The sequence below is a fragment of the Guillardia theta genome, assembly GCF_000315625.1.
Source record: "Guillardia theta CCMP2712 unplaced genomic scaffold GUITHscaffold_206, whole genome shotgun sequence".
NCBI classification, from domain to species: Eukaryota; class Cryptophyceae; order Pyrenomonadales; family Geminigeraceae; genus Guillardia; species Guillardia theta.
In genome coordinates, this window is record NW_005434470.1 from 1 (window position 1) to 25,784 (window position 25,784).

General features: G+C 55.5%; 6 protein-coding genes across 6 annotated transcripts; 4 read left to right on the plus strand and 2 right to left on the minus strand.

Annotated features, from left to right (window-relative positions):
• Positions 1 to 52: 52 nt before the first annotated feature.
• Positions 53 to 1,357, plus strand: GUITHDRAFT_148330 (hypothetical protein; the record flags this gene model as incomplete). The annotated part of the gene is made up of 4 exons (XM_005819768.1): positions 53 to 385; positions 428 to 642; positions 704 to 788; positions 1,285 to 1,357. Coding segments are annotated over 4 exons (706 nt in total), but the record flags the coding sequence as incomplete, so codon positions are not given.
• A 2,331-nt stretch (positions 1,358 to 3,688) lies between these two features.
• On the minus strand, positions 3,689 to 4,378 carry GUITHDRAFT_156214 (hypothetical protein; the record flags this gene model as incomplete). Its single annotated transcript, XM_005819769.1, has 1 exon — positions 3,689 to 4,378. A coding segment is annotated over exon 1 (169 nt), but the record flags the coding sequence as incomplete, so codon positions are not given.
• A 651-nt stretch (positions 4,379 to 5,029) lies between these two features.
• GUITHDRAFT_120951 (hypothetical protein) lies at positions 5,030 to 5,593 on the minus strand (the record flags this gene model as incomplete). The annotated part of the gene is made up of 1 exon (XM_005819770.1): positions 5,030 to 5,593. One exon carries the CDS (start codon positions 5,591 to 5,593, stop codon positions 5,030 to 5,032), a length of 564 nt encoding a protein of 187 aa, XP_005819827.1.
• A 2,668-nt stretch (positions 5,594 to 8,261) lies between these two features.
• On the plus strand, positions 8,262 to 10,215 carry GUITHDRAFT_120952 (hypothetical protein; the record flags this gene model as incomplete). Its single annotated transcript, XM_005819771.1, has 20 exons — positions 8,262 to 8,316; positions 8,370 to 8,408; positions 8,510 to 8,571; positions 8,621 to 8,671; positions 8,722 to 8,754; positions 8,799 to 8,837; positions 8,889 to 8,966; positions 9,015 to 9,067; positions 9,118 to 9,160; positions 9,215 to 9,255; positions 9,301 to 9,345; positions 9,397 to 9,436; positions 9,491 to 9,530; positions 9,584 to 9,645; positions 9,706 to 9,773; positions 9,831 to 9,873; positions 9,924 to 9,964; positions 10,011 to 10,050; positions 10,110 to 10,166; positions 10,213 to 10,215. The coding sequence occupies 20 exons, from the start codon at positions 8,262 to 8,264 to the stop codon at positions 10,213 to 10,215; spliced, it is 933 nt and encodes a 310-aa protein (XP_005819828.1).
• Positions 10,216 to 14,993: 4,778 nt separating this feature from the next.
• GUITHDRAFT_120953 (hypothetical protein) lies at positions 14,994 to 20,501 on the plus strand (the record flags this gene model as incomplete). The annotated part of the gene is made up of 39 exons (XM_005819772.1): positions 14,994 to 15,134; positions 15,181 to 15,228; positions 15,271 to 15,327; positions 15,424 to 15,519; positions 15,563 to 15,676; positions 15,727 to 15,878; positions 15,923 to 15,959; positions 16,015 to 16,070; positions 16,115 to 16,167; positions 16,221 to 16,275; positions 16,319 to 16,383; positions 16,429 to 16,466; positions 16,511 to 16,567; positions 16,623 to 16,647; positions 16,690 to 16,727; positions 16,774 to 16,807; positions 16,871 to 16,918; positions 16,964 to 17,004; positions 17,056 to 17,105; positions 17,162 to 17,215; positions 17,263 to 17,400; positions 17,449 to 17,493; positions 17,544 to 17,687; positions 17,740 to 17,773; positions 17,819 to 17,855; positions 17,905 to 17,969; positions 18,194 to 18,239; positions 18,415 to 18,479; positions 18,623 to 18,688; positions 18,861 to 19,043; positions 19,094 to 19,283; positions 19,387 to 19,411; positions 19,683 to 19,717; positions 19,764 to 19,810; positions 19,889 to 19,945; positions 19,990 to 20,031; positions 20,176 to 20,214; positions 20,258 to 20,302; positions 20,355 to 20,501. The coding sequence occupies 39 exons, from the start codon at positions 14,994 to 14,996 to the stop codon at positions 20,499 to 20,501; spliced, it is 2,709 nt and encodes a 902-aa protein (XP_005819829.1).
• A 543-nt stretch (positions 20,502 to 21,044) lies between these two features.
• On the plus strand, positions 21,045 to 24,627 carry GUITHDRAFT_81944 (hypothetical protein; the record flags this gene model as incomplete). The annotated part of the gene is made up of 3 exons (XM_005819773.1): positions 21,045 to 21,112; positions 22,091 to 22,191; positions 24,446 to 24,627. Coding segments are annotated over 3 exons (351 nt in total), but the record flags the coding sequence as incomplete, so codon positions are not given.
• Between the last annotated feature and the right edge of the window lie 1,157 nt (positions 24,628 to 25,784).

Below are 25,784 nucleotides of genomic sequence, written 5' to 3' on the forward strand. Positions count from 1 at the left end.
TGAGTTGTTGTGTATCTGGAAAAAGAAAGAGAACAGTCTCAACATGTTACAGTGAAAGCAATGTCCCAAATCTCATTCTCGTGGGCAGTCACAAACCATCCGGTGAAGCTCGTGAATTTGCCACTGACAAGATTGAAACTGACCCGACGCCCTCTGGCTGGAAAACACCTGGCCAGCACCATCAGACTGCGGCATCCCAAGCTCGCCATGCCCAGTGGAAGAAAGATGGAGAGGACGAGACGACGAGCTCGAGCCAGTCTGAGCCCGAGCAGCAGCTCAGACCACCTCTCAAGCTCGTCCCAGGAGTCGCGAGCGTGGGATACCTGACGAGTGCGCGGGGCTCAGCAGAGCAGCGACGAGGATGCCACCGTGACCGCATGAGAGGGTACGGGAATGACTGGCGCCCTCAGCTCTGACGAGCTTGCAGGCGGACAAGCAGCTGCAGTGACAAGGAGCACGAGCAGGGCCAGGCAAGGCTCGTGCATGACCCAAGTCAGCGCTTCCGACGCAGACCCGGGAAGCTGCTGCAGGCAAGCAGCAAGGCGACAAGAGGCGGGGAGACCAGAGCTTTACTGCAGTCAGACACTGGCTCGGAGTCGAGGAAGCCTGACGCTACTCCTCGAGCACCCGACGAGCTGGCAGGTAGAGTATCAGCCCGGGTCGTCGCCCGCCGACCATGTTGTCGTGTCTGACGTCGTCTCAGACGAGGGCTGGGCCGAGAGGTGGGAGCTGGGAGGCAGCTGGGGCATCGAGTCGCTGTCGTCGAGCGACTGGGAGGAGTCGCTGAGGTCCTTGTCGGGCTTCTTCATGAAGTACTTCTGGGCGTGCGACCGCACCTGCGACTCCGTCTTGGTCTGCATGATGGCGGCTATGCGCTTCGCCACTCCTCGCCCCAGCCCCACGGAAGGCCTGCCTGTCTCGGAGCTGCTGCCGTCTCGTCGCCCCGGACAGACCTGGTCGAGGGCGAGGAGGAAGCGCTGGTGCTCGTCCTTGGTCCAGTGGACGGAGGGAGCTCTGTGGGGGCGGGGGACGGGGGCAGGAGGGGGGGCGACGGGGACGGGCTGGGGCGTGAGAGCATCAGGTACGGGGAGGGGAGGAGGGGAGGAGGGAGGAGAGTCATGAGGGGGAGGGGGGGAGAGGAGGAGGGAGTAATTCCAGCCTTGACCGTCAGGGATGGGAGGGACTCTGTCAGGCGTTGGTTCTGCTCTGATGTTGTTTGCTTGTCCAGCAGCTGCTCGGGGGGAGGAAGGATGTGTCATCGGCGCTGCTGCTCGAGCGGCGCAGGTGGAGGGGACCGTGCGGCAGAGGCTGGGGTGCTGGGGTGCCGGGAGCGAGACGTAGGTTACCTTCCATCTAAGTTACCGCGCAATTCCCAACAAAAAGAAAAAAGGCCGCGAATGAACAGAAGGATGAAGAGCATGAAGAAGAGCTGCTCTCTCGTTGACGAGTTTCCGCACTGACGATGAAACGAGCACGCGGCGTGAGGCTTTGCAGTGGAGAGGGGATGAACCATGGTTGCAGCAATAATTTCCAGACAAGGTTGAGCTCCAAGAGGACAATCGACTTGTACGAAGTTGTTTCTTGCTATGACGTAAATCTTGACAGATGTAGATGACAACAAATGTATACCGTTGCTCTACATGCAAGCTACCAGGAAAGCAGAGGCGCAGTCAGCTTGATTCTAGTGTCTGCTTGATGTTGTCATGCTATTTCAAAGAACAAGATTCCAGAGCTGCTTGCATGCGTTTACAGATAGTCACGACATGTCTTGGCTGCCACATACCTGTATGTGCATCTTTACATTCGAGCAAACAACCCCGTTCTGCTTTCTCTTCTCCCTCGCTTCCCTCCTCCCTTCTTGCTTTCCCTCCTTTCTCACTCGCGCTCGCTTCCTCCATGGATGAATTTGGGAAACTCCCACATCCCCTCACATACTCTGGTAACCTTCCAGGCAAGTATTCCTGTGGTAAAACTCGAAAAGAAGGAGTTTTGATTTGACTGTTTTACCTAAAACCTTTTATGTCGGTAGTAATCTCTCACTACCCCACCCTCCCTCTTCCTCCCGCCTCCCCTGCCCGCCCGCCCCGCCCGTCCTCGTCCTCGTCCTCGTCCTCGTCCTCGTCCTCGTCCTCGTCCTCTTCTTTTCACTTCTTCTCAATCGCCATCTGTCATGTCTCTCTCTATTGGATGTACCATAGTCTCCTCCTCGTCAACTCGATCTCTTCCTCCCTTCCCTCCCTCCCCGTCCTTTGCTCTTCAGTTTGCCTCATTCAGAATCACGCCCTTTCCCTTGCGCTCTTCTCCAGCGTCTCTCAGCCAACTTGCTGCATAACCTAAGTCTCAGTGTCGTTCCTCCCACCTGGTCTCCCGTCGATCGCTCCTTGCCGTCCCTGTCCTTGGCCTTTGAAGCGTCTTCTGTCAATTCGAAAAACAGACTTACTGGTCTAAACGACGAACATGATGACTGATCGTGATGGTGATGATACCATGGCGCTGACCTCACTATCTTTCTCTCTCATTTCCTCTCTCAGGCTGCTCCTGGCATTCGATAAATCTCTCTGCAAGCCGTCGTCAAACGCACCAACAAAATGCGAAGTCACTCCCACGGCCTCATCTCTACAACTGTGGTAGCTCTCCAGTCCTGTCCTCACGCCAGCCCGAGTCAATACATAGACCTCTGCTGGCCTTCGAGCTCTCGTCTTGCTCATCATCATCATCCTCTCCCTCATCACCATCATCCTTACGTTGTTGTCATCTGCACCAAGCTGCTTTCCCCTTGGTAGCCCTGCAGCCGTCCCCATGTTCCCCGATGCCCAGTCCACCCCCGTTGCTGTCCCTGTGTTCCTCGCTTCGTGTCACGTCTGATGTCTGTCTTGTAGTCTCCATCTCTCTTCCACCCCTCGGGTTGTTTTGCCTTGTGTTTGTTTCTGTGCCTGCCTTTGTTCCTCTTTTTCCTGTTCCTGACAGTCTCCGTCTCTGTTGACGCCTTAGCCTCTATCTCTCTCCCGGTCCATGGGCATGGCTTGCACCTGTCACTGTCTGCGACTCCTCTGCCGTCCCCTCCCCATATTCCCGCATCCGTCGCTCCTCCTGTTGGTGTGACAGCGTCTGTGTGTCCTTCTTGTCTGTGACTACATCGCTGTCTCTGCCTCTATCTCCATCACTGTCGCAGCATGGCTCTCTTCCCTCCTCCTCACCTCATGCACTGACGCCTCTGCTCGCCAGCCCTCCACTCGCCTGCGCGCCATGCCACCAAGCGCGTAGTGAACAACCCCGACCTCGTACCCTACCCCTGAGAATCATGGCTTACGCACCGGTCCACCAGAAATCGATGCTTCTTCCAGCCAATCAATCGACGATGGGAGGCGGAGCATGGGGAAGAGGGGGGGACGCTGAGAAGAGGAGAGACGAGTACGAGAGAAGCCTGCAGTCGACCGCGTGGGAAGATGGCAGGGTAGGCGAGGATGCAAACCAGGGGCGAGGGACTTGGATGCGATTGGGTGAGGGACAGGAGGGGGGGTAGGGGGCGATGGCGTGCTGAGAGGAGCAAGGAACAAGAGCAAGAGGTGCGGAAAGAAAGTCTTGAAGCAGCAGACAAGAGGGATCAGTGCAAGAGTGCGCTGAGAGAGGCAGACGACCGGAAAGCAAAAGATCCGGGCAGGCAGTAGGAGGGAAAAGGAAAAAGAAGAAAAGTTTCACAAGACGGAAATGGACCTGATATCTACTCCACGACGATCAGGTACTGGCCTCGCACGTCTCGTCGCTGCAAGAGACATCAGCGTGACCCAAGCAAGCACCAAGTCGAACAGCCCCACAGAAAGCAGCAGGGAGGAGATTGAGGTCCCCTGCTTGACGATCAAACACTGACTGCAAGCAACGTATGCACGGCAAGGCATGTGGCAATGACCGAGGACAGCGACAGCTCTACCTGCCACGACAGCAAGACTGACCCGTCGCCCAGCCTGCTTCCTCCTCCTCCCCTGGCCGGACCTGCACCATCAGACTGTCGTAAGGGCTGCCGGCGGCTCCTCAAGCCCGCCAACTCCATCCCGCTCAATGACCTGACTCCAGGCAGCCGCTCGTCATGCCCTGTACGAGTGCGCGGGGCTCGAGTAAGGGAGAGGAGAGGATCCCTCAACGAGTGAGTAGGTCGATGGTTGCAGGTGAGCGACTGTGAATCGTGACGGACCCAATCAAGTCATGACCACCAGCCGCTGATCGGGAGAGTAGGGAGGCAGATGAGCTCTTCGGAACAAGAGGGCAGCCCAACGAGACCCGATGTGGGCAAGAGGAGGGTCGCAAGACACAGGCATGAAGGCGAGAGCAAAGGTCCAAGCGCCTTCAGCAGACAACTTGGTTGATGTCATCGCTGCAAGAGACATCGGCGTGACCCAAGCAAGCACCAAGTCGAACAGCCCCACAGAAAGCAGCAGGGAGGAGATTGAGTTCCCCAGCTTGAGATGAAGTCACAGCAGCTATCAAGCGCTGACCGCAAGCGACAGAGAGGGCTGTGGCAATGACCGAGAACAGCGACAGCTTTACCTGCCACGACAGCAAGACTTATCAACCCCGCATGACCTGACTCCAGGCAGCCGCTCGTCGTGCCCTGTCTCCATGCTGATGTTGTTAGGCGAGCCCAGTGGAGGCAGGGCGACGACGAGCTCGAGCCAGTCTGAGTCCGAGTAGCAGCTCAGACCACCTCTCAGCGGAGCAGCGACGAGGATGCCACCGTGACGGCATGAGAGGGTACGAGGATGACTGGCGCCCTCAGTTCTGACGAGCTTGCAGGCGGACAAGCAGCTGCGGTGACAAGGAGCACGAGCAGGGCCAGGCAAGGCTCGTGCATGACCCAAGTCAGCGCTTCCGACGCAGACCCGGGAAGCTGCTGCAGGCAAGCAGCAAGGCGACAAGAGGCGGGGAGACCAGAGCTTTACTGCAGTCAGACACGCTCACAAAACGGTCGCTTGGCTCGGAGTCGAGGAAGCCTGACGCTACTCCTCGAGCACCCGACGAGCTGGCAGGTAGAGTATCAGCCCGGGTCGTCGCCCGCCGACCATGTTGTCGTGTCTGACGTCGTCTCAGACGAGGGCTGGGCCGAGAGGTGGGAGCTGGGAGGCAGCTGGGGCATCGAGTCGCTGTCGTCGAGCGACTGGGAGGAGTCGCTGAGGTCCTTGTCGGGCTTCTTCATGAAGTACTTCTGGGCGTGCGACCGCACCTGCGACTCCGTCTTGGTCTGCATGATGGCGGCTATGCGCTTCGCCACTCCTCGCCCCAGCCCCACGGAAGGCCTGCCTGTCTCGGAGCTGCTGCCGTCTCGTCGCCCCGGACAGACCTGGTCGAGGGCGAGGAGGAAGCGCTGGTGCTCGTCCTTGGTCCAGTGGACGGAGGGAGCTCTGTGGGGGCGGGGGGCGGGGGCAGGAGGGGGGGCGAGGGCAGGAGGGGGGGCGACGGGGACGGGCTGGGGCGTGAGAGCATCAGGTACGGGGAGGGGAGGAGGGGAGGAGGGAAGAGAGTCATGAGGGGGAGGGGGGGAGAGGAGGAGGGAGTAATTCCAGCCTTGACCGTCAGGGATGGGAGGGAGCCTTTGAGACATCTTGGAAGACAAGCCTTGCTTGCACTGGAGGATCCGTGAATGCTACAGAGACGTAGACGCCAGAGATAGACGAACCGTGCAACGATTGATCTCGCTCGAATAGAGAAGGCAAGCCTGACGGGGGTTATGGAGGATCTTATCGGGAGGGTAGGGGGTCACGACACATGCAAGGGTCTTGCAGCGTGCAGAAGCACGTTGGCTCAGTGTGGGGAGGAGCAGAGAAGGAGGGGAGGGGGAGGGGGAGGGATGGAGGGAGACAGAGGTGTGTGGGAGGGGGGGGGGAGGGGGAGGGGGGGAGGAGGGAGGCGGGAGGGGAGTCCACGGACAAGGGAGGGAGGGATCAGGGTCGAACGCGACTCACAAGGGCATGGAGGAGGGGTGGGGAATCAGGGTAGGCGCTAGGGGTGGGTACAGGGGTGGGTACTTGGGGAACAAGAGACAAGATTGATGACTCTCCTGATTGTCCTCGTACTGATCTTTAACTTAACTTTGAGTAAAGAAGCTGAAAGTGGACCTTCAAACCCTTTTTTGGTGTGGTACCCACCCCCTCTCTATGGGCTTACATTAGGGTGTTGGACCCCTACTTGGTTTATCTGTTTTGGGACGCGAGTGATGAGAGTCAACCGGATCAGTCCGCGACTACCCCCACCCCACCCATACTGTAATCATTCATGATACCCTCAGTGACCCCCTCAGTTGCAAACTTCAGTCACGAGTCACTGTGAGTCAGCCGGCCGCGGCACCTGACTCGGTCACGCCACCAAGCGGCTGCCACTTTCCGAACCGTCGGGAGTACGGTACTACGGTACCGTTCACGGTCATCACCGCGGAAGTTGGTACGGTGAGTCGGACCGTTCCCGGCGATCATCACTGATGGCTGAAGATCATCATCATGTCCGACACTGACATGTTTTTGACAATGATGGACGATGCGTTGCGCTTTCTGTGGTGGCTGGCGGATCGCTCGGCGAACAAGGAAACGGCAGCGCTGGATGGTCTCTCGGCCTCGCAAGACGTCCCAGGTGATCTGACTTGCAAATGCATCCGGTCCAGGATCTCAGGCCTTTCGTCAGCTCAAGGCCTCCGCCTGTCCTACCCCAGGCTGCCATCATCATCGCGGGTGCATCCCGCCGGGTATGCGGCGTCTCATTCCTTCGGCGGCGGCCCACCGCGACATCGCTGGCATGGCCGCGCGGGGACTTGTCCTGCGCGCCGTTAAGTGGAGGTACGGTATCAGTTAAGTTTGGGGGACAGCAGTCGGCAGGATTCAGTGGGTTTGGTTCTCGCCGTCCGATCTTTTCTCTTCTCGCCGTTTGGCCTGTGCGCCGGACCGTGACCTGAGTGTCAGCAGTGTCAAGCCTCGGCGACTCTCAGCCTGATTGTCCTCCGTACTGATTTTTAACTTAACTTTGAGTAAAGGAAGATGGCCCACCGCGGGCGCGAGGCCCTGTGCCACTGCCACGCGAATGACTCTCATGACTCGGATGCGGGCACCGGGCCCAGTACGGTACGGCCCGACGGTCAACGGGCCGGGCCCCGGCGGCGGCCCCGGCAGTGACTCCCAGTCCCGGAGTCCCGCCGGCCGGCGGCCGGCCGGGCCCCGGCGGAGGTTAGACCGCCCCGCCGGCCCCGGCGCCGCCGGGGCCGGCGGGGCGGGGCCGGGCGGTCAGAGTCACCGGCCCCCCCCGGGCCCCGCCGGACCGTACCGGCGTCACGGCCGCTCCCGCCACGGGGGGCCCCGCCGGTCACCAGTGCCGGCCCCGGTGACTCGGACCGCCGGGCGGTGACCGCCGCCGACGCACCGTGACGGTGGCCCCGGGCCCCCGGGCCGGGCCGCGGTTTTAGTCAGAAGCTCCTGGACCGCAGGCCGCTGTGGCAGTCCGAGTCGCCGACCATCGAACCGCTGCCGGCGCCGACGGTCCCGTCCCGGAGCCCCGCCGGGCCCGGGCGCGGGCGCCCGGAACGCCGGGGCCCTGCCGCAGTACTGAGTGGCAGTGCCAAGTTGACTGATATCAGCGGCTTGACCGCAGCTCCAGAGCTCCAAAGGCAGCCGCCGGACATGCACGCGCGAGGGGGTCGAGAGGGACATGGGATGGAGAGGCTTCACAGGCCTCGATCTCTCCTGCCTCCCCCCTTCATCCTCAGGCTCACCTATGGCCCCCCTGTTCCGTCTTCCTGCCACCAGCCTGAGTCCTCGTCTCTCTCCTCCTCCTCCTTACAGTCCCTCTTGCTAGATGCTACCCTTGTACCTCCTCCAGCCTTGCTGGACGAGGGTCTGTGCAGTAGACGACAACTTGGATGTCTATTTCTTCGTTTATCAATGCTTGTGATCTAGACCGTGCATCAAGAATCAGAGTTTTGTCCCTTGCTGGGCTGTCCCGCGCCGATGTTCTGTTGCGACCTATGACGTGCGCCGGTTGGCTGAAAATCGAGCCTGTCTCACACCCTTGATTCTGCCCCGAAAACTTCATGTCGTGCCATGTCAGTGCAAGATTTTGTTCGGAAACATGCTTGTATGTCCTTGTTGCTCTGTAAATGATGCATGCGTTTCCTTACAACTCATTCGAGTGCAAGTTTGGGTTCTCCCTCGATCGAAGCAAGCATTCCCTCGATCGAAGCAAGCATTAACCGACAAAACCTGATCTCGCAGGTGCACGAGGCTGCGAACATGTCAATCCAATGTTTATCTCTTCTTCTGCTCATATCGGCAGCCAACGCTGATGGTGAGGACGGGAGCACGCTACAGCAAGTATTGAGCTTACTTATCACCTGACAGTGATCGGTTCCTCCGTTTGCTTCCCCGCATCGATAGCAGGTATCCGAGCCCGAGAAGTTTCAGAGTCTACTGGAGCGCTCTTTGACTTGCTTCTCCTCGCTGTGTGCGCTCCCTCTGTCTTGATTGACTCCCTCTGGCAGTGAAAGAGCCACATGCTGCACTTTGCAGGTCGATGCATCTCCGTGGAGGCGACGACGAGGCGGTAAATCTTGAGATGCTGTGTGTGCGTTGGTTGTGAATGTGAGGCGAAGGTTCCTGCTGCTGCCAGCCAGATCGTTGCCGTCCCTCCAAACCCGAAGAAGGTAAGTCAAGTCATATGTTGACGTGGAAAGGTCCTGAAAATTTTGCGAAGGTCTATGTGGGGAACCTGCCTATCTCAGTGCAGGTACTTGCGAGTGCATGTGATCGATGTCCACTGATGGCTTGAAGGACGATGCTTTGAAAGAATTTCTCTCTAAAGTTGGAGAGGTTTGTCATATCGGTGAATCCTAAACCGATTTTGACAAATTATGCTTCCAGGTCACCAGCCTTTCTGTCAAAAGATTCCCCAATTCGGATCGGTGCAAGGGTTTTGCTATGGCAGAATATGCGACAGAGGTATCCGGGTGTCGGGTAGTTTGGGAATATTGCTCACTCTCGATTCAGGAACAGGCAAAGGCGGCTATAGAACAACTGGCTGGCAGCAGCTTCATGAAGAGGTTGAAACACCGACTAGATGCTGCAAAGATTGACCGGCAACCTTGAGCAGATCAGTCCTGGTTAGAGCCGATTCTGGTATCGATCCAGCCAAGGTCTCAAGCTTGACTGTCTGCACTCGGTCCTTTTGAACATGTTCCACACTGTAGATTGCTGCCAGCCAAGCCAAGCGAGCAGCTGCCCTAGCTAGGTGAAGGTCTTGGAACCTCAAGTGTTCCCTCTCACTGTCTCTCAGGAAAGCTGAAGCTGCTGCAAGAGCGGCGACCAACGGCGGGGCCCCGTGATGACAAGCTTGTCGAAAAGTTTTTCACTGACCCTTAGGAATGTTCAGGGTCCGACAGCGACGCCCCCCCTCCATGGGACACCCTCAAGTAAGCATACAGGATGCTTCTTGTCTGATCTGTTTCCACCTAACATCATTGTAGTTCTGGCCCAAGTGTCCCCCTGGGTGCCGTGTATATGTTGGTAGGTGAATCGGTCAAAGTCCCGCCTCGCTGATACATGTGCTGGTCTGATAGGTAACATCAAGTTTGGCACACCATGGCAAGATGTCAGAGATCACATGGCCAAGGCTGGACATGTGAGCTTTCCTCGGATCGCAACTCAACCCGAGGGCGGCTCACTCTTGTCATCACCGCAGGTGGAGTTTGGAAAGATCATTAAGGCGCCCATGACCAACATGGATGGATCGATCTCATACGTTTCACGGTGAGTTGACAGCCTTCTTGCCGTTCTTGCCCTCCTTGTTCTCATCTTCCTTTCCAGTGGATTCGCCATCGTGCAGTACAGGACCCCCCAAGACGCTGAGGTCCTCGAGGCCTTGCACGTACTGAAAACGTGTGCTCATGACCGTGACAGGCTGCCGTTACTTCCCTGGATCAGTCGATCTTGAACGGACGGTCTCACAAGGATCTTTAGCTTTCTTGTTCCTGATGTTTCCTTCAGCTCCATCTACGTTCGCCCAGATCAGGGTCGCCGACGGAAGGTATGATCGGCGAATGTGTATGGCGCCGTGTCCATGATTGATGGAATGTATCTGAGCAGACAGACTCGAACATGGGAGAAGAGGAATTGGCGAACCTCCAAGTCTCAGAAAATCAGGTCAGGAGACTTCCTTGCACACTTGACTTTGACATTTCATTGACAGTGAAACTCGTGAAAGGCGTTCAGAAATTTAGTCAGAGGTCAGCAATGCCACAATATCAAGATATCAAGTTTGCATAAAACATCGTAACGAATGTGTACGTCTCAATACAGGATAGATTAGAGAGTTGATACAGGTGTTTGACCGGCCATGCATATTATTCTGAACAAAACTACTACATGTTGCATTCCCGGGAATTGCCGTCCTTTCAAAGCATACATCCTTCTCCCGACGCGCTTGCCTTCGGTCCCAGATAATCGCGAGCAGCAATCTCACGGAGAATTTGCAGTAGACTGACTAGCCTGACTGTCAGCAAAGGTTTCTAATGAAATATTTCTGGGCATGCGATCGCACTTGCGAGGCATTTCTCGTCTCAACTCTCTTGGCTATCATCTTGGCAACTCCTCGTCCAAGGCCGCCCGAGGTCAGTCCAGCCCTCGCACCACCTGCTGTTCGCTCCGGGCAACATTCTGTCAGAGCAGCAAGAAATCTCTCGTGCTCCTCCTTGGACCATCGCGAAATTTTCGCAACGGCTTCCGTTTTCCCGGCTGTCTTTGTGTCAGAAGGACTCGATTCTCGTTGCTGTCGTACAGCACTTTGCGCTTTTTGTGAAAGTGACAACTTGAATGTCTCTTGCATGCTTGTGGGCAGCTCAGGATAAGAAGTCAGGAATGAATAGTTCCAAGCTTCGTCCGCTTTGTTCGATAGGTGAGAACCTTGTTCTCCCAGGCTGCTGTTGATAAAAATGTTTTCAATAGCGTCTTCGAGAGAGTCAGTCATCTTTGTTCAGCTACGGGATGAAAGGGGTATCAGATTTCTCAGTTTTGAAAGGAGATGACTCGATTGAAGCGATTTTTCTGGTTAACGCAGCTGATGTCTGCAGTGTCGAACCCACTGCGAAACTCGTAAAGACAAGATGCGAAGAATACCACTGAAGGATAAGGTTTGAGCAATGGAAGATGAGAGAGCAGGAGACAAGGAGGAGCTGAAGCAGAGAATATGAGAGGGAGCAGCAGGAGGGGAAGGGAGAAGGAGCGAGGGGGTGGCGAGGGCAGAGGAGCAAAGTGCGGTGTGGCAGAAGAAGACGCGAACGGAGGCTGTTCCCGAAAAAAAATATTTTGAAGCGTTGCGATTTTAGATGGTTAGCCCAAAACCCTTCAGGGCGGTGAAATGAAGAGGTTTCGCTTTCTTGCAGCCATTGCAGGGTAGGGTGGTTGGGTTTATGTCGTAACAGCTGACATCAGCATGTCAGCAGCATGACGTAAGCAGATTATGTTGCAGCCCAAGTCACGAGGGCATGGAGACATGACTCAAAATAAGGCGGCCATCGGATCGAGATCAAGAAATGAGAGCCAGTACAACTCGATGAGAAAATGTCCATAACAACGAGATTGATCGAAGAAGATAATGAAACCAGACACAGTTCACTGGCATGTTCAACCACATGATGGTTGGGCCAGTTGTAATGAAAGGCTGAGTGAAAAATGGTGTACACAAGGGCGTAAAAGTCTTGTCGGGGGAAGTAAAGGACTCTATTAACATATTTGAATACTATCAAGTGAAATTGGTCTAGAGGCAAGGTTACTACAAAACTACGCAGTCAGTCTCGTCTAGAAGAGAACAATAGAGCGTATCCTCCCTCAAAGGACCTTTCATCGGCCCCCAGACATTCATAGCACTGGGTTACTGTGTTTTGTGACGAAAAGAAGTAATAAACGATGAAGGAGTCTCATGCATCAAGAATCAGCTCGATGCTTCAAGAAGTACTTCTGCGCGTGCGATCGCACTTGAGACGCCGTCCTCGTTCCGATGAGTTTTGCCATCTCTTTCGCTACTCCCCTCCCTAACCCAACACTCCCTGCTCCTTCGCGAGGAATTCCGGGTTGTTCGCCCATGCCTTTTGGCCTGCATATTTCCAGCGCTGACAAGAACCGTTCATGTTCTTCCTTGCTCCAATGCTGTGGGGTTCCCGTCCCTGGTTGCAATATTTGGGGCTGGAACGAACTTGGCCCAGGTTCATCCTCGATTCCTTGAGGAGACAACGTGGATGGTCTGAAGGTATCCTCTTCCAGGGTAGTCTCCAGCTCCCGATCGTTGACATCAACTTCGTTATATGCGAGAAGCAGCGAGTAGTTCCATGGATCCATGGATTGGCTGGAAATATGGCCTGTACCCCACGAGACAACCGAAGAGAACGTTTCCGGCGTAGATGTCATCATGTGTATAGCATCTTCCACAGATATGCTATTTCTTGACATCTTCAAGGATATCAAAGAGGATATGCGTATCACCAAGTCCAGTCAGGCAGGCAATGTTCGTGTTCAGGCCCTTCGTTTGCCAACAAATATCAGGAATGTGTGTTGCAGGTGTTTGCGGGGAGAACAATACGCTAAGAACGAGCTGAGAACAGATGCTTCACGAGATCAAGATGCAGAGAGGGAGTGTGTGTGAGAGAGTGTGTGCGGAATGCTAGAGCAGTTGGAGGAAACCAGGGAGAGGGGATGGGCGCAGAAGAGGGGGAGAGAGTAAGGAGACGACAAGGTAAGCAGGGGAGTAGTGTAGGGGGTATCGGAGGAAATCCAAGAAGTAAATTGAGAAATTGGGGAGGAGGGGTACTTGAACCCCCCGGAAATCAGTCAAAAGTACGGGTAGCGACCATCCTCAAGGTGCCTCGGACGGAAGGAGGTAAACGTGACCCAAGTGGCATGCCAGGTCACGGACTGCTGACAACCTGGTAACGTGACTCCAAGGAGGGTTTAACCTTTTGTCTGCGGCTGACTGCCAGAGTTTTTCTTTTTAACACGGTCAGGCTTGCGGGCAGGCTCCCCGGCGGGGGTGACGGTGACTACCGGGGCCGGGCCGGGGGGTGACGCCGGGGCCGGGGCATAGTAGGCTATGATACGGGCACGGCAGTGTCGGAGTGGCCGCCGGGCTCCTGGGTAATAAGTCCTTTACTCAAGGTTAAGTTGGGTCGCCGGCCCCGCGGGCCGGAGCCCCCCCCACCCCCCCAGTACTACCGTATGGCCGCCGCAGTAAGTTTACAGTCCGATCACTGAGTCACTGAGTGCCGACTCGGGCCGCCCGGGCCGGGGCGCTGGCTCGTGAGTCGAAACTCACTGTTTGACGACGGTGACCGACTCGGCAACTTCGGCGGAGACCGTGGGCAATCATGAATCATCATCTGATCGCTTGGAGTAAAGAGATCCGGGGAGTCCGAGCCGCCGACATACTTTGCGCAACTCCCGGAGTCCCCCCCCGCGTCAAGGGCCCACTGACTCTTACGGCTCACTCGTCGGTACCGGCCCGGCCCCGGGCTCGGAGGCTCCGAGCCCATTCGGGGGCAGTCCGGACTCGGCCCGGCGGGGTGACGGTGACCGTCCCCCGTCCGACCCCGGCCGCGGCGGAATAATTGATCGGATAGCCTTGCCAAGTTACTGAAAAGAAAGAACCTACTTGTGCTGCCGTTGACTCCAGGCTGGGAACATGGCACTAGCAGGGAGTGAACGATGAACTGAGAGCGATGATGCCGGACGGGCAAGGAGAAAGGACAAAGTGATCATGATGGGTGCTAGGGCAGAACAGCAGCAGACAGACCTGATGACTGCCAGTAACCACTGAGAGGGGACGTTGAAGAAAGTCTCTGAGTGAAGTTACTAAGTTAACCGAGGCGATTTTAAGAGGGAAAGACATGAAAGACTTGGACGCGACGATCATGAGGAATGATGAAGGTGAAGTTTTTAAGGAGGGAAGAAGTTTTTCAACAAGGTTTTGAAACTCTAGTGAAGAGAAGGAGAAAGCAAGGAAGAGAGGCGAAGACTCGGCCAGATGGGGAGAGATAGAAACCATGGGATGTACAGAAACATCGGGTCATCGCTAGTTTGTGATATCCTGTCAGAGGGGATGAGGTAGATTCAGGTGTTGGTATGAGTACAAGAAGCAGACGTCCTAGATGCTTTCTTTCTGTGCAGCTGGAAGTAGGAATGCTCAAACATGAAACCTCATCGGTGACGTATCGAGACAAGGGCATCGGTTGTAAACAGCATCGAGATCAGACATGCTATGCTTCATGTACATTTTCTAGAGCAAATGCGGCCCTTGGCGACAAGTTTATTCGCTTGGTGAAAGTCAGAAGTTTGCAGGAACGGAATTGAGCCATGAGGCTACAAACGAAGACGGTTTGAGAATGTCAAAACGGCACGGGTTAAACCCTGCAAGGGATGAGAAACTCGGACAGGTGCGGCTTTTGAGAGAGCAAACATGATGCAGTTGTCGCTCTGATTCTGACATCTCCTTTCCTCACCAGCCAAGAACAAAAAGCGTAGAGGAGGTAGTTCTCGTACGGAGAGCCATTGGTGCGATAGCAGAGAGAAAGAAGAGCTTGGTAAGGACTCTTGCGCTGGGTGACCAGCACTCTAACCATCATCTGCAGTCGCAAACCTGGGCTTCCAAAGTGTCCCAAGATGTTGTTGTACAAACACTCATGCTTCTCGTTCTGAACCAGCCATGCAGGTCATCCCAGCTTCTCCGCTGCACTCCCGCCCTCGCATCTCAGTGCATCCGATGCAGGAACAGACAACGTTGTTTTCTCCTCCAACCTCTGACGTTCTTCATCTCAGGGGTCAATACTTCCCGTGCGGTCAACAACTCAGACAGCTGAGCCTTCCTTCCGTTCCAGCCTCCCGTCCTCTGCCGGCCATGAACGTGCCAAGGGCGGGAGGGCTTGCCCCGGCTACATTCGTCCCAGCTGTCAACCAGGTACGAAGAGCTTCTGTTGCTGAGTCGCCATGTTGACGCGTTTTAGTCAAAGTCAAGTCGTCGCAGCCAGTCATTCGCGACCCGCATCAACTCACTTGTGGGAATCAGAGTCCCTGCACCAGTCTGATCAGCGAAAGATCAGCAAGCGGCCCAAGACAACAGACGATAAGGTAGAACCATTTTCATGTTACTGCTCGAACACTCATGGTCGTGCAGGTGAATACACTTCATGCCAAGCTTGACATGATAGCAAGCCGGCTTCAAGTACACGTGTTCTTGTTTGTTTGAACGCTTGACATGCCGCAGGCTGTCGATGCTCGCTCCGACATGATCGAGCGAATGATTTCAACACCCATCGACAAGGTTCTGCTCATCAACCCCCCCTCCCCCTTCTCTGTTCCCTTCATCCTCCCCTTCTGTTCCCATCACCCTCGCCTGTAGTTGACCATGCACGCTCAGAGTGCTGTCGACCCTCTGTCTCGCGCGAGCACCAGCACCCCGCAGGGCTCGAGCATGCAGCACAGGAGGTCACACGCGGAGGAGGGCGGAGCAGAGGTGGGGCAGGATGTGAGGGAGGACTTGCTGACAGAGGCAGCAGGTGGGAACGAGTCTCAGCCGGACATGGTCGGACAAGGGACACGAGGGTTATGAGACTGACGGCCATCGCGCTCAAGTCCCGCGGGTTTTGACGAACCTGCTGGAGAAGATTCAGGTCTTGCGAGGGTGCCATCCTACGTCCCTCACTGACGTGCTGGCTCCAAGGGTTCGCTCATCGACCTCGACTACATCTTCATAAAGGCACTGGGATTGAGATGTCAATGTATCAATGACGTCATGCGACAGGCCACTGCTTCTGAACATGAAGCTGCTACTAAGATCGCCAAGACCGTGAAGGGATTCTTGAGGAGGAAACGGTCTGTGGAGGATGTCAGTTGTACTATGACTGAGACATGTGCAGGTACTTGAATGGAATACTGGCGTTGAAGATGTATCAAGTGACAACATCATCGTTGAGCTCAAAGCAAGCTCTTGGCCTGACTGAACATTCAGGAGCGACAAAGTTCGGGGCTTGCGAAGTTCTTCGATGGTTTCTTACAATCAAGAAGGTGAAGTTGATGAGAAGGTGACGCGGTCAGTGAAAGTCTTGCAGAGCAATACGGTTTCAACTCAATCAGATCATCCGGAAGAGAGAGCTCGAGAGCTGTGCTTCTCCTCCCCTCCCCCGGCAGGTGCAAGGCTGAACACTGTTGTCGCAGGTAGGAAGATCTTCAGAGCACTGTTCGATTACGTGCTGGAGAGGATGCCTCTGAGGTGAAGGAGCTGAGAAGAGGTCGAGGTGATGACGTGGCGTCAGGTCGAGTCAAAGACAGAAGGCCTTCTTCATGATCGTCAAGTACGAGCGGAGGCTCGTCTATAACAGTGATGCTCTCCTGTGCTCGCCGCGTTTGACTTCTTCCCTCACAGTATTCCAAGACTGGCGGAAAGCTATGAGGATAGTGCAGGTATGAAGGCGAAGTTGGCGATGCATGCTGGTGAAGAGAAGTAGGAACTCTCGAAGGTGGCGTCGAAGAACAACTCAAGGCTGGAGAAGATACACAGTGAGGTCAGAGCAACGAGATCTCTGCCTCCTCCACTCCTGCTGATGACCTTGCGAACAGGTTTCGAAGCAAGCGATGCAAGAAGGTTGACTGTCCTATCATCTCGGGAGATGACGACTTGCTGTAGGATGGCGAGAAGACGTGATCGAGTCTGTGGTGCAGCAGGTGGGGGAGAGCTGGTGGGGTGGACATGTCTTTGAGCATGCTGCAGAGGATGTACGAGGACTCGATCGCTCTGATGAGCGGTAGACAAGCTGAAGAAGCGACGGGGAGGGAGAGGAGGTGACGGGGACTTGACGAGGATGCAGGGCGGATGGGGGAAATAGCAGTCGAGAAAGCTGTCAAAGTGTGGAGAGGTGAGGGGGTGGGCGGGAGGTTGGAACAGGCTGACTTGTCCCTAGCATACCTGATGGTTCGTCGCAAGAAGCGAACTAAGTTCATGGTGGACTCGTTGCTGGGGGAGTGAGGATGGGACTTGTTGACTGCCTTGCAGAGGGCGATAAGGCTGGACAATTCGAAGAGAGGATGGGAGGCGTTCTCGAGGTGTGAGGCCGCGAAGAAGCAAGTGGTGGTGTGCTGATACAGCTGCTCGTCACCAGCTGGAAAGAATACATCAAAGAATGCAAGCGATGGGATGCCGGCAAATACGTCAGGTGCCCTGCTATCTTTTTCGTTTCTCAGCTTCTCACCTGCCTGTAAGGCTGCGGAACGAGCGTCACATTCAGCACCAGGCGATTATGAGCCTGTACTCGAGCCACATGCGTGTTTGGCTCTTCTTCGCGTCGAAGCGCGCGGAAGTGAAGAAGCGGTTCAAGCTCTGCCTGGATCGCTTGCTGCGGTGTGTTGTGCCTTGACGGACGAGGAGAAGCTGACGGGAGGCGCTCAGAGACGTGATGCATAGTTGGTTCGAGCGAGCAAGGTTCAGCAGGAGGTGGCCCTTTGCTCGGCCTCTGCTCCTTCTGTGACCACCTTCACGTGCAGCACGAAGATCGCCGTCCTCGAAAAATGGATCCTCGTTTCAAAGTCCATGTTGCAGTTTCCCTTCCGCAGCTGGTACCTGTGGACAGCAAACTCCATCTCCAAGAGGCAGGCGCAGGGTATGATCGCCGACATGCTCAGCAGAAGGTCCGAGCCAGCGATCGCTCTCCCTCCTCCTCTCACCTGCGTTCCTGCCCAGGTGGATGAAGATCAGGCTAGTCAACATCCTCCAGGTTTCTTTCCCTCTCCTCCTCTCTAGACGTGCCTTACGATCGCAGGCATGGTGGCAGAGGACAGACAGCGGGATGGAGGCAGGTGGGTAGGGCGGCAGGGAGGGAGCAGGTCGATGACCTGGGCCCCTCAGGTCAGGGGAGGGAAGAGCTGTTTACCCTCCTGCACGAGCAGCAGCAGATCAACAAGGACTTGGAGGTTTCACTTCCTCCTTCCCGTCCTCCCTCCGTCCTCCATCCGCCCCCTCCCCTCCCTCTTCATCTTCACATCTCCCTTTTTACCATCTCCTCCTGCCTCCTCCCTGTTCCCAGCTTCATCTTTTACCTACAGTTTGCTTCTTTTCTCAACCCCCCCCTCCTTCCTTCCTGTTTGCTTCCCAACCCCCGTACTTCAATCCTGATCCTCTCTGACTCCTCTACCAGGAAACTGTAAGTCACTACAAGGACCTCCACAATAAGTCCGAGCTCGGTGCCCCCCTCTCCTCCACTACCACTTCCTTCGTCCTCCTCCTCCTCCTACTCCTACTCCTCCTCCTCCTCCTCCTCCTCCTCCTCCTCCTCCTCCTCCTCCTCCTCCTCCTCCTCCTCCTCCTCCTCCTCTTTCTCCTGTCTTTGTCATCGGCTCCCTGCTAACTGCACCACAGGGCTGAGAAAGCATGAGGACCTTCTGGTGAAGAGGGAGAAGCAGATCCTCAAGCTAGAGAACGAGGTCCTCCTCCTCCTCGACCAGCTTACTCTCCTCCTCCTCCTCGACCTCCTCGTCCTCCTCGTCGTCCTCCTCCTCGTCCTCCTCCTCCTCGATACCCAACTCCTACCTCCCTGTTCTTTGAGCTTGCTGACCTGCTCTCGCAGCGGACTGAGCTGATGATGAAGATACAAGCGTCAGAGCTGGAGATCAGCCGCTTGCAGGAGATGCAGGTGCCTCCTCCTCCTCCCCCTTCCTTCCTCCTTCATTTCCCTGCAGTTTACTACCCCCCCCGTCCTCTCCTCCCTTCCCTTCCTACCCCCTTCTGCTTCCACCTCTCCCTGCCGTTCCTACTCCTTCCACCTCTCCCTCTCCTCCTTTCTCACTTGTCACTCCTGAGCGCAGGACAAGAAACTCAGCACCTCCCTCATCCGCAAGGCGCAGAAGCTGGAGGCCAGTGGCATCCTCGTCCTCGAGGAAGAGCAGCCGACAGGGAAGGAGGAGGGCCCAGCGAGCTCGGCAGGCTCTGGAGGAGCGGCCGCAGAGCTGTCAAGCCTTGCCGACACGTTGATCGTTGGAGGGCATCAGGTTGACAAGAGCTGGGAGGCAGGTGAAGTTGAGCTGAGCGAGGTTCGCAGACTGTCGTGAAGGTGGAAAAGGCGAGCGTTGGCAGCAGGACGAGGGAGAGGGAGAAGGGAGGGAAGAAGGAGAAGGAAACGGGAGATGTCCAGCAGCAGGCGATCAAGAATGAGGAGGTCGAAGATCGAAACTCGCGAGGAGAGGGAGGGAAGGCAGCAAAGGATGGCGACAGACAAGAACTGAAACCAGGTTCTCTCTGCTCCCTGCTCCCTGCCTGCTCCCTGTCTGCTCCCTGTCTGCTTCTTCCTCCTCCCTTCTGTCTCCCTCCTCCTTACCCTGACTTGCTTCCCAGCTGCGGCACTTCCAGTCATACCAGGGTTTGAACACATAGGTAAAATGTCCTTGACATGCTGTTTCGTTACAGGATAATGTTATCCTGTTCACTCTGCTCTGCTCTGCTCTGCTCTGCTCCTCCTCTCCTCTCCTCTCCTCCCCCATCTTCCCCCCTTCGACTCTCGGTCTTGTTCTGTCCTGTCCTTGCCTCCTGCCACTCTCTTGATCTCAAATGCGCAGGGAACGGCAAAGCAACTGAGGCACCAGCCCGAAGGCAACATCGTCCTCTCCCTTTATCGCCGCTGATTGTAGCAGGAGGGTGTGGGAGGACAACAAAACAGAAGTCTACGGTGCTGAAATTGCGTTCTCCTCTTGCTGTATGTTGACTTTGACTAGTCGACGACAACACTCTGCTGAAGAGAGCCAAGTACATCATGTCGACGGTGAGGAACAGCTCGACAAGTGTCGACAAGTGTCGACAAGTGTTGACAAGTGTCCTCACTTGCTGCCAAACCTTGCAGTTGAGAGACAAGATGTCGTTGGGAGACATCCTGCAAGTCGACGAGTCTTCCAAAGAGGTTCTTGCTAGTTTGCTCGGCATGATGTGACATGGCTGTTTCAGATCCTGGAGATCCTGCAAGCAGGGACGCAGAACGGGGTAGAGGTACGTCCGACCTCCATCCCCTCCTTCCTAACCTGCCCACAAAGATTCCCGAGGAACAGGAGAAGCTGCTGCAGCGACGGAAGACTTTGGATGTCTGCCATGGCGGGAGGTCGTGGGAAGAGGAGGAGGTGATTGGTTTTGCAGGTTGAGCCTTCGAACTTGGACTCTCTGAACTGGCAGCAAGTACATGTAGCGTGTTTGTTGTTTGCTTCTTACCTGCCTGCAGTTCATTGTGGGGCTGGACCAATATGACAACACCACGAGGAAGAAGGTAGGAGGAGCAAGAGTTGACATGTGCTGCTCGTTCTTATGCGCTGTTCAAGGACGCTGGAGGACAAGATGCCCTTCTGAGCAGGATCATGAAGGAAAGTGAAGGAGAGGAGGAGCTTGTTGGTAGGAAGATGATGTTTGTTTTGCAGGTGAAGACGTCGAGAGACATTAAGTCTGTGACAAAGATTGCGAATAAATGAACTCATAGCTGAACTCACAGCTGAACTCACAGCTGAACTCACAGCAGGAAGACGCGCGAGTCTTGCCGCCCCTTGCCTTAGTCGCAGCTCCTCCTCCTGTTCCACATCCTCCCCACTCTTTCTCCTTCTTTCCCTCCTCTTGCCCAAAAGTTCTCTTGCTGTTCTTGACGTCTCCGGCTACGATTCTATCATCATCCAGCTTTCCTTTCACCTTCTTACCCATCCCTCCCTCCTCTCCTCCCTCCTCTCCTCCCTCCTCTCCTCCCTCATCTCCTCCTACCCCCCCCCCCCTCCCCTCTCCCTTCTCTCCCCTCCCTCTCTTCTCCTCTCTACCTCCTCTCTGCCTTACTCACCATCCTTCAGCCCCCTCCGTCCCGTTTCACCTCCCCCCCCCTCCCCTACGCTTTCTTCTTTTTCTTAGGGACCTTTTTTGAGCAGGCGCATCCTACAGGTGCAGAGCAAAATGCGGGAACGAGGAAGAGGACGAGGAAAGAGGAAGAGGAGGGCAAGGCGGACTGTTCCCGGAGGGAAGAAGAGAGGAGGAGGAGGAGGAGGAGGAAGAGGAGGAGGAGGAGGAGGGGGAGGAGAGGAGAAGGGAACAAGAATGAACGGTTTGGTGGTGGTGGTGGATGGGGGAGGAGACGGGGCGGCAGGAAGAGGAGAACAAGGAGGAGGAGGATAGATGGATGGGAAGGAAGAGGAGGGAGGGTGGCACGGAGCTCAGTTGAGGGCGTAGTTAGCGGGTTGAACGCGAGAGGAGGGGCAAGGGCAGAAGCATGAGGAGGGGGAGGGGGAGGGGGAGGGGGAGGACAGGGAGGAGAAGGAAAGGAGGAGGGGGAGGAGAGGAAGGTGTTTGTAGCCTTGATAGTCTGACTTCTTCTGCCATCCCAGAACTTGTGAGCAGATTAATGTAGATCCGATGCAAAGAATAATGCAAAGTCTGGTCCCCCGAACGCCTCTCAAGGCTCCTTCCTTCTTCCTCCTCGCCTCCCTCCTCCTCCTCCTCCTCCTCCTTAACTCCGGAGCATGCCTTGGTGCGTCGAGCCTGCAGATGAAGCCATCTAGCAGGAGCAGCTGCAGCAGGAGCAGCAGCATCCTGCGTCTTCGAGGAGGACATGAGCGCTCTTGCGCATGCGGCAAAGTCGGCGAGGCTTCGCTGACATGGCTGCACGATGCGGTATGCATGGACAAGACCGCAAGCTTCAACACCGAATCAAGTGAGTGGAAGAGGAGGAGAGGAGGAAGAGGACTAGGGGTAGGACGAGTAGTAGTAGTAGTAGTAGTAGTAGTAGTATCAGGAGGAGGAGGAGGAGGAGGAGGAAAGAACAAGACCGAGAGCGAGAGCAAGGAAGAGGAGGGAGAGGGAGGACAGGTAGGGAGAGGGAAGAGGAGGAGAGAGAGTGAGGGGACGCAACGAAGAAGAAGGATCTGAAGTTGGTCTAGACCACGGAGCACAAGAACTCCTGCGGCCGTTCTGTGAGAGGGAGGACCCGTCGATGTACCTCGAGTCCTCCGATGACGACCAAGTGCTTCTTTGCATCTCCTTCAAGGTACACCGATCGCCGGAGCAGGAGCAGGAGCGGTAGCAGCGGTCGAAGGGGACAGGGGAGGGAAAGGAGGAGGAAGAGGAGGGGGGGGCGGAGGCAAGGTGGGAAGGGCAGGAGGAGGAGAAGGAGGAGCAACAGCATCAGTCTAGCTAACACTCAGACCAACAGCAACTGGTGTCAATCAAGAGCATCGGCATCATCAGCATGGGAACGAACAGCCCCAAGGTCATCAAGATGTTTGCTGATAGATCCATGGCTGACTTCGACGAGGTGAAGTCTTGCTGCAGCTGCTGCCCCCCGAATGCCTCCTGCCATCCTCAGACTCCCCTGCTCCTCCCACTCCTGCTCCTCTCACCTGTTTCATCCTGTCCTGTCCTGTCCTGTCCTGTCCTGCCCTGTCCTGTCCTGTCCTGTCCTGTCCTGTCCTGTCCTGTCCTGTCCTGTCCTGTCCTGTCCTGTCCTCCCCTCCCCTCCCCTCCCCTCCCCTCCTGTCCTTCCCTGTCCTCCCCTGTCCTCCCCTGTCCTGTCCTGTCCTCTCCTCTCCTGCCCTCTCCTCTCCTGTCCTCTCCTGTCCTCTCCTGTCCTCTCCTGTCCTCTCCTCCTCCCCCTTCTTCTCTCCGTCCACCCTCTCTATCTTCGCTTCCTCGCTCATATCCTTCGCTTCCCAAGGCCGAGACTGCTGAGCCCTCTGCTCTACTGGATCTGGAGGAGGAAGGAGACGGGAAGCTTCGCACGATAGAGCTGAGCGAAGTTGGAAATGAGGCGCTTTTCAAGAATGTGAGGCGACTTTTGTAGTTGTTTCGTTAGTCGCCCTCGCGGCACTGACGTGTCAAGACGCAACCTGACTTGCTGTGAAGATTCGTGAGATGACAATCTTCGTGCAAGGGAGCCATGGGTAGCGTGTTGCTGCTTGCTCGTGCTGAATCGGCTCCTCCTTCTCCTTTTCCTTCTCCTTCTTTTTCTCCTGCTCCTCCTGCTGCTGCTTATCCTCCTCCTCATTGTCCTGCTGCTGCTGCTGCTCCTTCTCCTCCCTTCTCCTCCCTTCTTCTCCCTTCTCCTCCCTTCTCCTCCCTGATCTTGCTGCTACTGCTGCTGTTGCTCCTCCTCCTCCTCCTCCTCCTCTCTCCTATGCTTGCTGTTGAGCTTCTACGTGCAAGTGTTTGATCGCACCAACAGAGGAGACAAGACAGTGATTGGATGGCTTGGCCTCCTGGTGATCTCATTTCCCTTGTCGCTATCCGCTACTACTCATGCAGCCTTCTCACTTGGCCTTCCATCAGCTCCCCTACCTGCTTTCCTCCTCCTCCCCCTTCCTCCTCTCTTCCTCCCTGAGAGACTGTGGCAGGGCGAGAACGGCTCCAAGGTTGGAGTTGTAGAGGACGCGACGTACGAGCTCCGTCCTCTTAACGGTAAGAGGAGGAGAAGGGGGTAAAGGCGGTCAGGGGTAGGAGGAGGAGGAGGAGGAGGAGGAGGAGGAGGACCGAAGAAGGCAACTAAAGAGCAAAGTAGCAAAGTAGGATGATGATGAGGAGCTTGAGAATAAGCAGCGGGGTAGCAATGAAAAGGGGACATGCCGAGCAAGAGGCTGAGGAGAGGAGAAGGAGAGGAATGCGTATAAAAGAAATTTTCTGGATGTAGCTCAGAAGATGTTGTTGAGGAAGCGATACAACAGTGAGCAGGTAGAGGAAGAGGGAAAGAACTTCAGAAGATGGCTTGGGACATATTCACATGCTCTACCTCCAGGTTTTCAGACAATGCAGACGACTGGCCCAAGGTATACAACAGGCTTCTAATCACAAAATGATGATGTTGGACGTCTTTCGTCGTCCTTGCAAATTCTGCTTCACCATGATCATCATCATGATCGTCGTCATCGTGATCAATGAAAACAACGATTACAACAACGTTCTCTGTATCTTAGTCGTTCTGTAGTATCATTCGTCATCTCAGCCATGATTGAGAGATTTAAGATTTTCAACATCTTGTCTTGTTTTTGCTCACAATGAAGTTGTAGTCTGCTTCTCTCAGACCTTTCCTGTCCCTACAACTGCCGTCCATTCTCTCACACGCCAGCTCTTGACAAGCCCGTTGACAAAATCTGCAACGGAAATCAGCAGGGGAGGAGCTGGAGGAGCTGGAGGAGCTGGAGCGTACAAGGGTCATCCTCCACAAACTGTTTGATCTCCGAGTCGGTGACGTCCTTGAAGATGAACATAGCGCTATCTACCTACTCGTGTCGTCAGAGAGAGAAAGAAGAGAGAGGAGTGAGAGAGTGAGGAGAGGGGATGAAGAGGAGGAAGAAGGAGACAGGATGGGAGCAGAGGGTCGGGGAGTGAACGGTAGGGAAGATGATGACGAAACGACGATGACAAGACAAGACAAGACAAGACAAGACAGGACAAGACAAGACAAGACAAGACAAGGAAAGGCAAGGCAAGGCAAGACAAGACAAGACAAGACAAGGCAAGGCAAGACAAGGCAAGACAAGGCAAGGCAAGGCAAGGCAAGAAAAGACAAGACAAGGCAAGGCAAGGCAAGGCAAGGCAAGGCAAGGCAAGACAAGGCAAGGCAAGAAATAACATGACAGAACAGGACAAACATGAAAAAGGCGATAAATCTCATACCGGGTTGGCCATGGCACCAGCAAGAACAAGTTTTCCTGATTTGATGAACATGAGAAGATACAACAAGAGAAGGGAGAACCGAGTGAGCTGGAAGAAAAGAGGAGGGGGGGGGAGCAGAGAGATGCAAGGAGCAAGGAGGAACGGGAAGGGATGGTAGGAGGAGGGTGAAGAAGCAGGAAGAGACAGAAGATGTAACGGAGCAAGAAGAAGGAAGGGGAGAAGGAAAGGAGAAGCTAAAAGAGCACAGGGAGGAGGATTTGACAACTGCGAGATGAAGAGAAAAGTGGACAAGGAGGGAGGACATGGGCTCGTGCGAAAGGAGATTCATGTTTCACCGTCATCTTCCAATTTCTTGGCAGCAGCAATATGACCAGCTCGATGCGGTCCCCTCAGCTCTAGGATCTGGATGAAACTCAGCAGGCACGAGGAGAGAAGAGGAGGAAAACAACGAGTGTGGACGAGAGGGAGGGGGAAGGGAAGAAATTCAAGGTGAAGACGCGGGAGGAGAAGCGGGAGGAAAAGAGGAAGGGAAAGACACAGGGGAGACAAGGGTGAACGAGGTGGACGAGAAGAAGGAGAAGAAGGAGAAAAGGAGAGGGAGTAGAGAAGGAAGCGAGTGAGAGAGAGGGGGAGTTCTGAGTAATCGCTACTCACATCGGGTACATATTCATAGTGGAGGACGCGGAGGTTGCAGGGAGACTGGGGACTTAAAGTCGACATGTAAGCCTGAGAGGAGGGTAAGGGAGGTAGCAGCTGAGAGGAGGGTGAGGAAGGTAGCAGCTGAGAGGAGGACAAGGGAGGTAGCAGCTGAGAGGAGGACAAGGGAGGTAGCAGCTGAGAGGAGGATAAGGGAGGTAGCAGCTGAGAGGAGGGTGAGGGAGGTAGCAGCTGATTTCCTTACCTGGCCCCCTCGGAGCCTCGTTGCGAGCTGAGGTCTGCTGGCAGTTAAGATGGACGTGGCTCACTCCCACGAGAGTAGTAGGAGCGGAAGTTGATAGATGGGAGAGGAGGGGAGAGAGAGAGAAGGAAAGAGAGAAGATGATCAAGGAAAGGGGGGGGAAGAGGGTGAAGGGGAAGGGGGAGAGAGCGGGAAAGAGGAGGGAGAGGGAGAA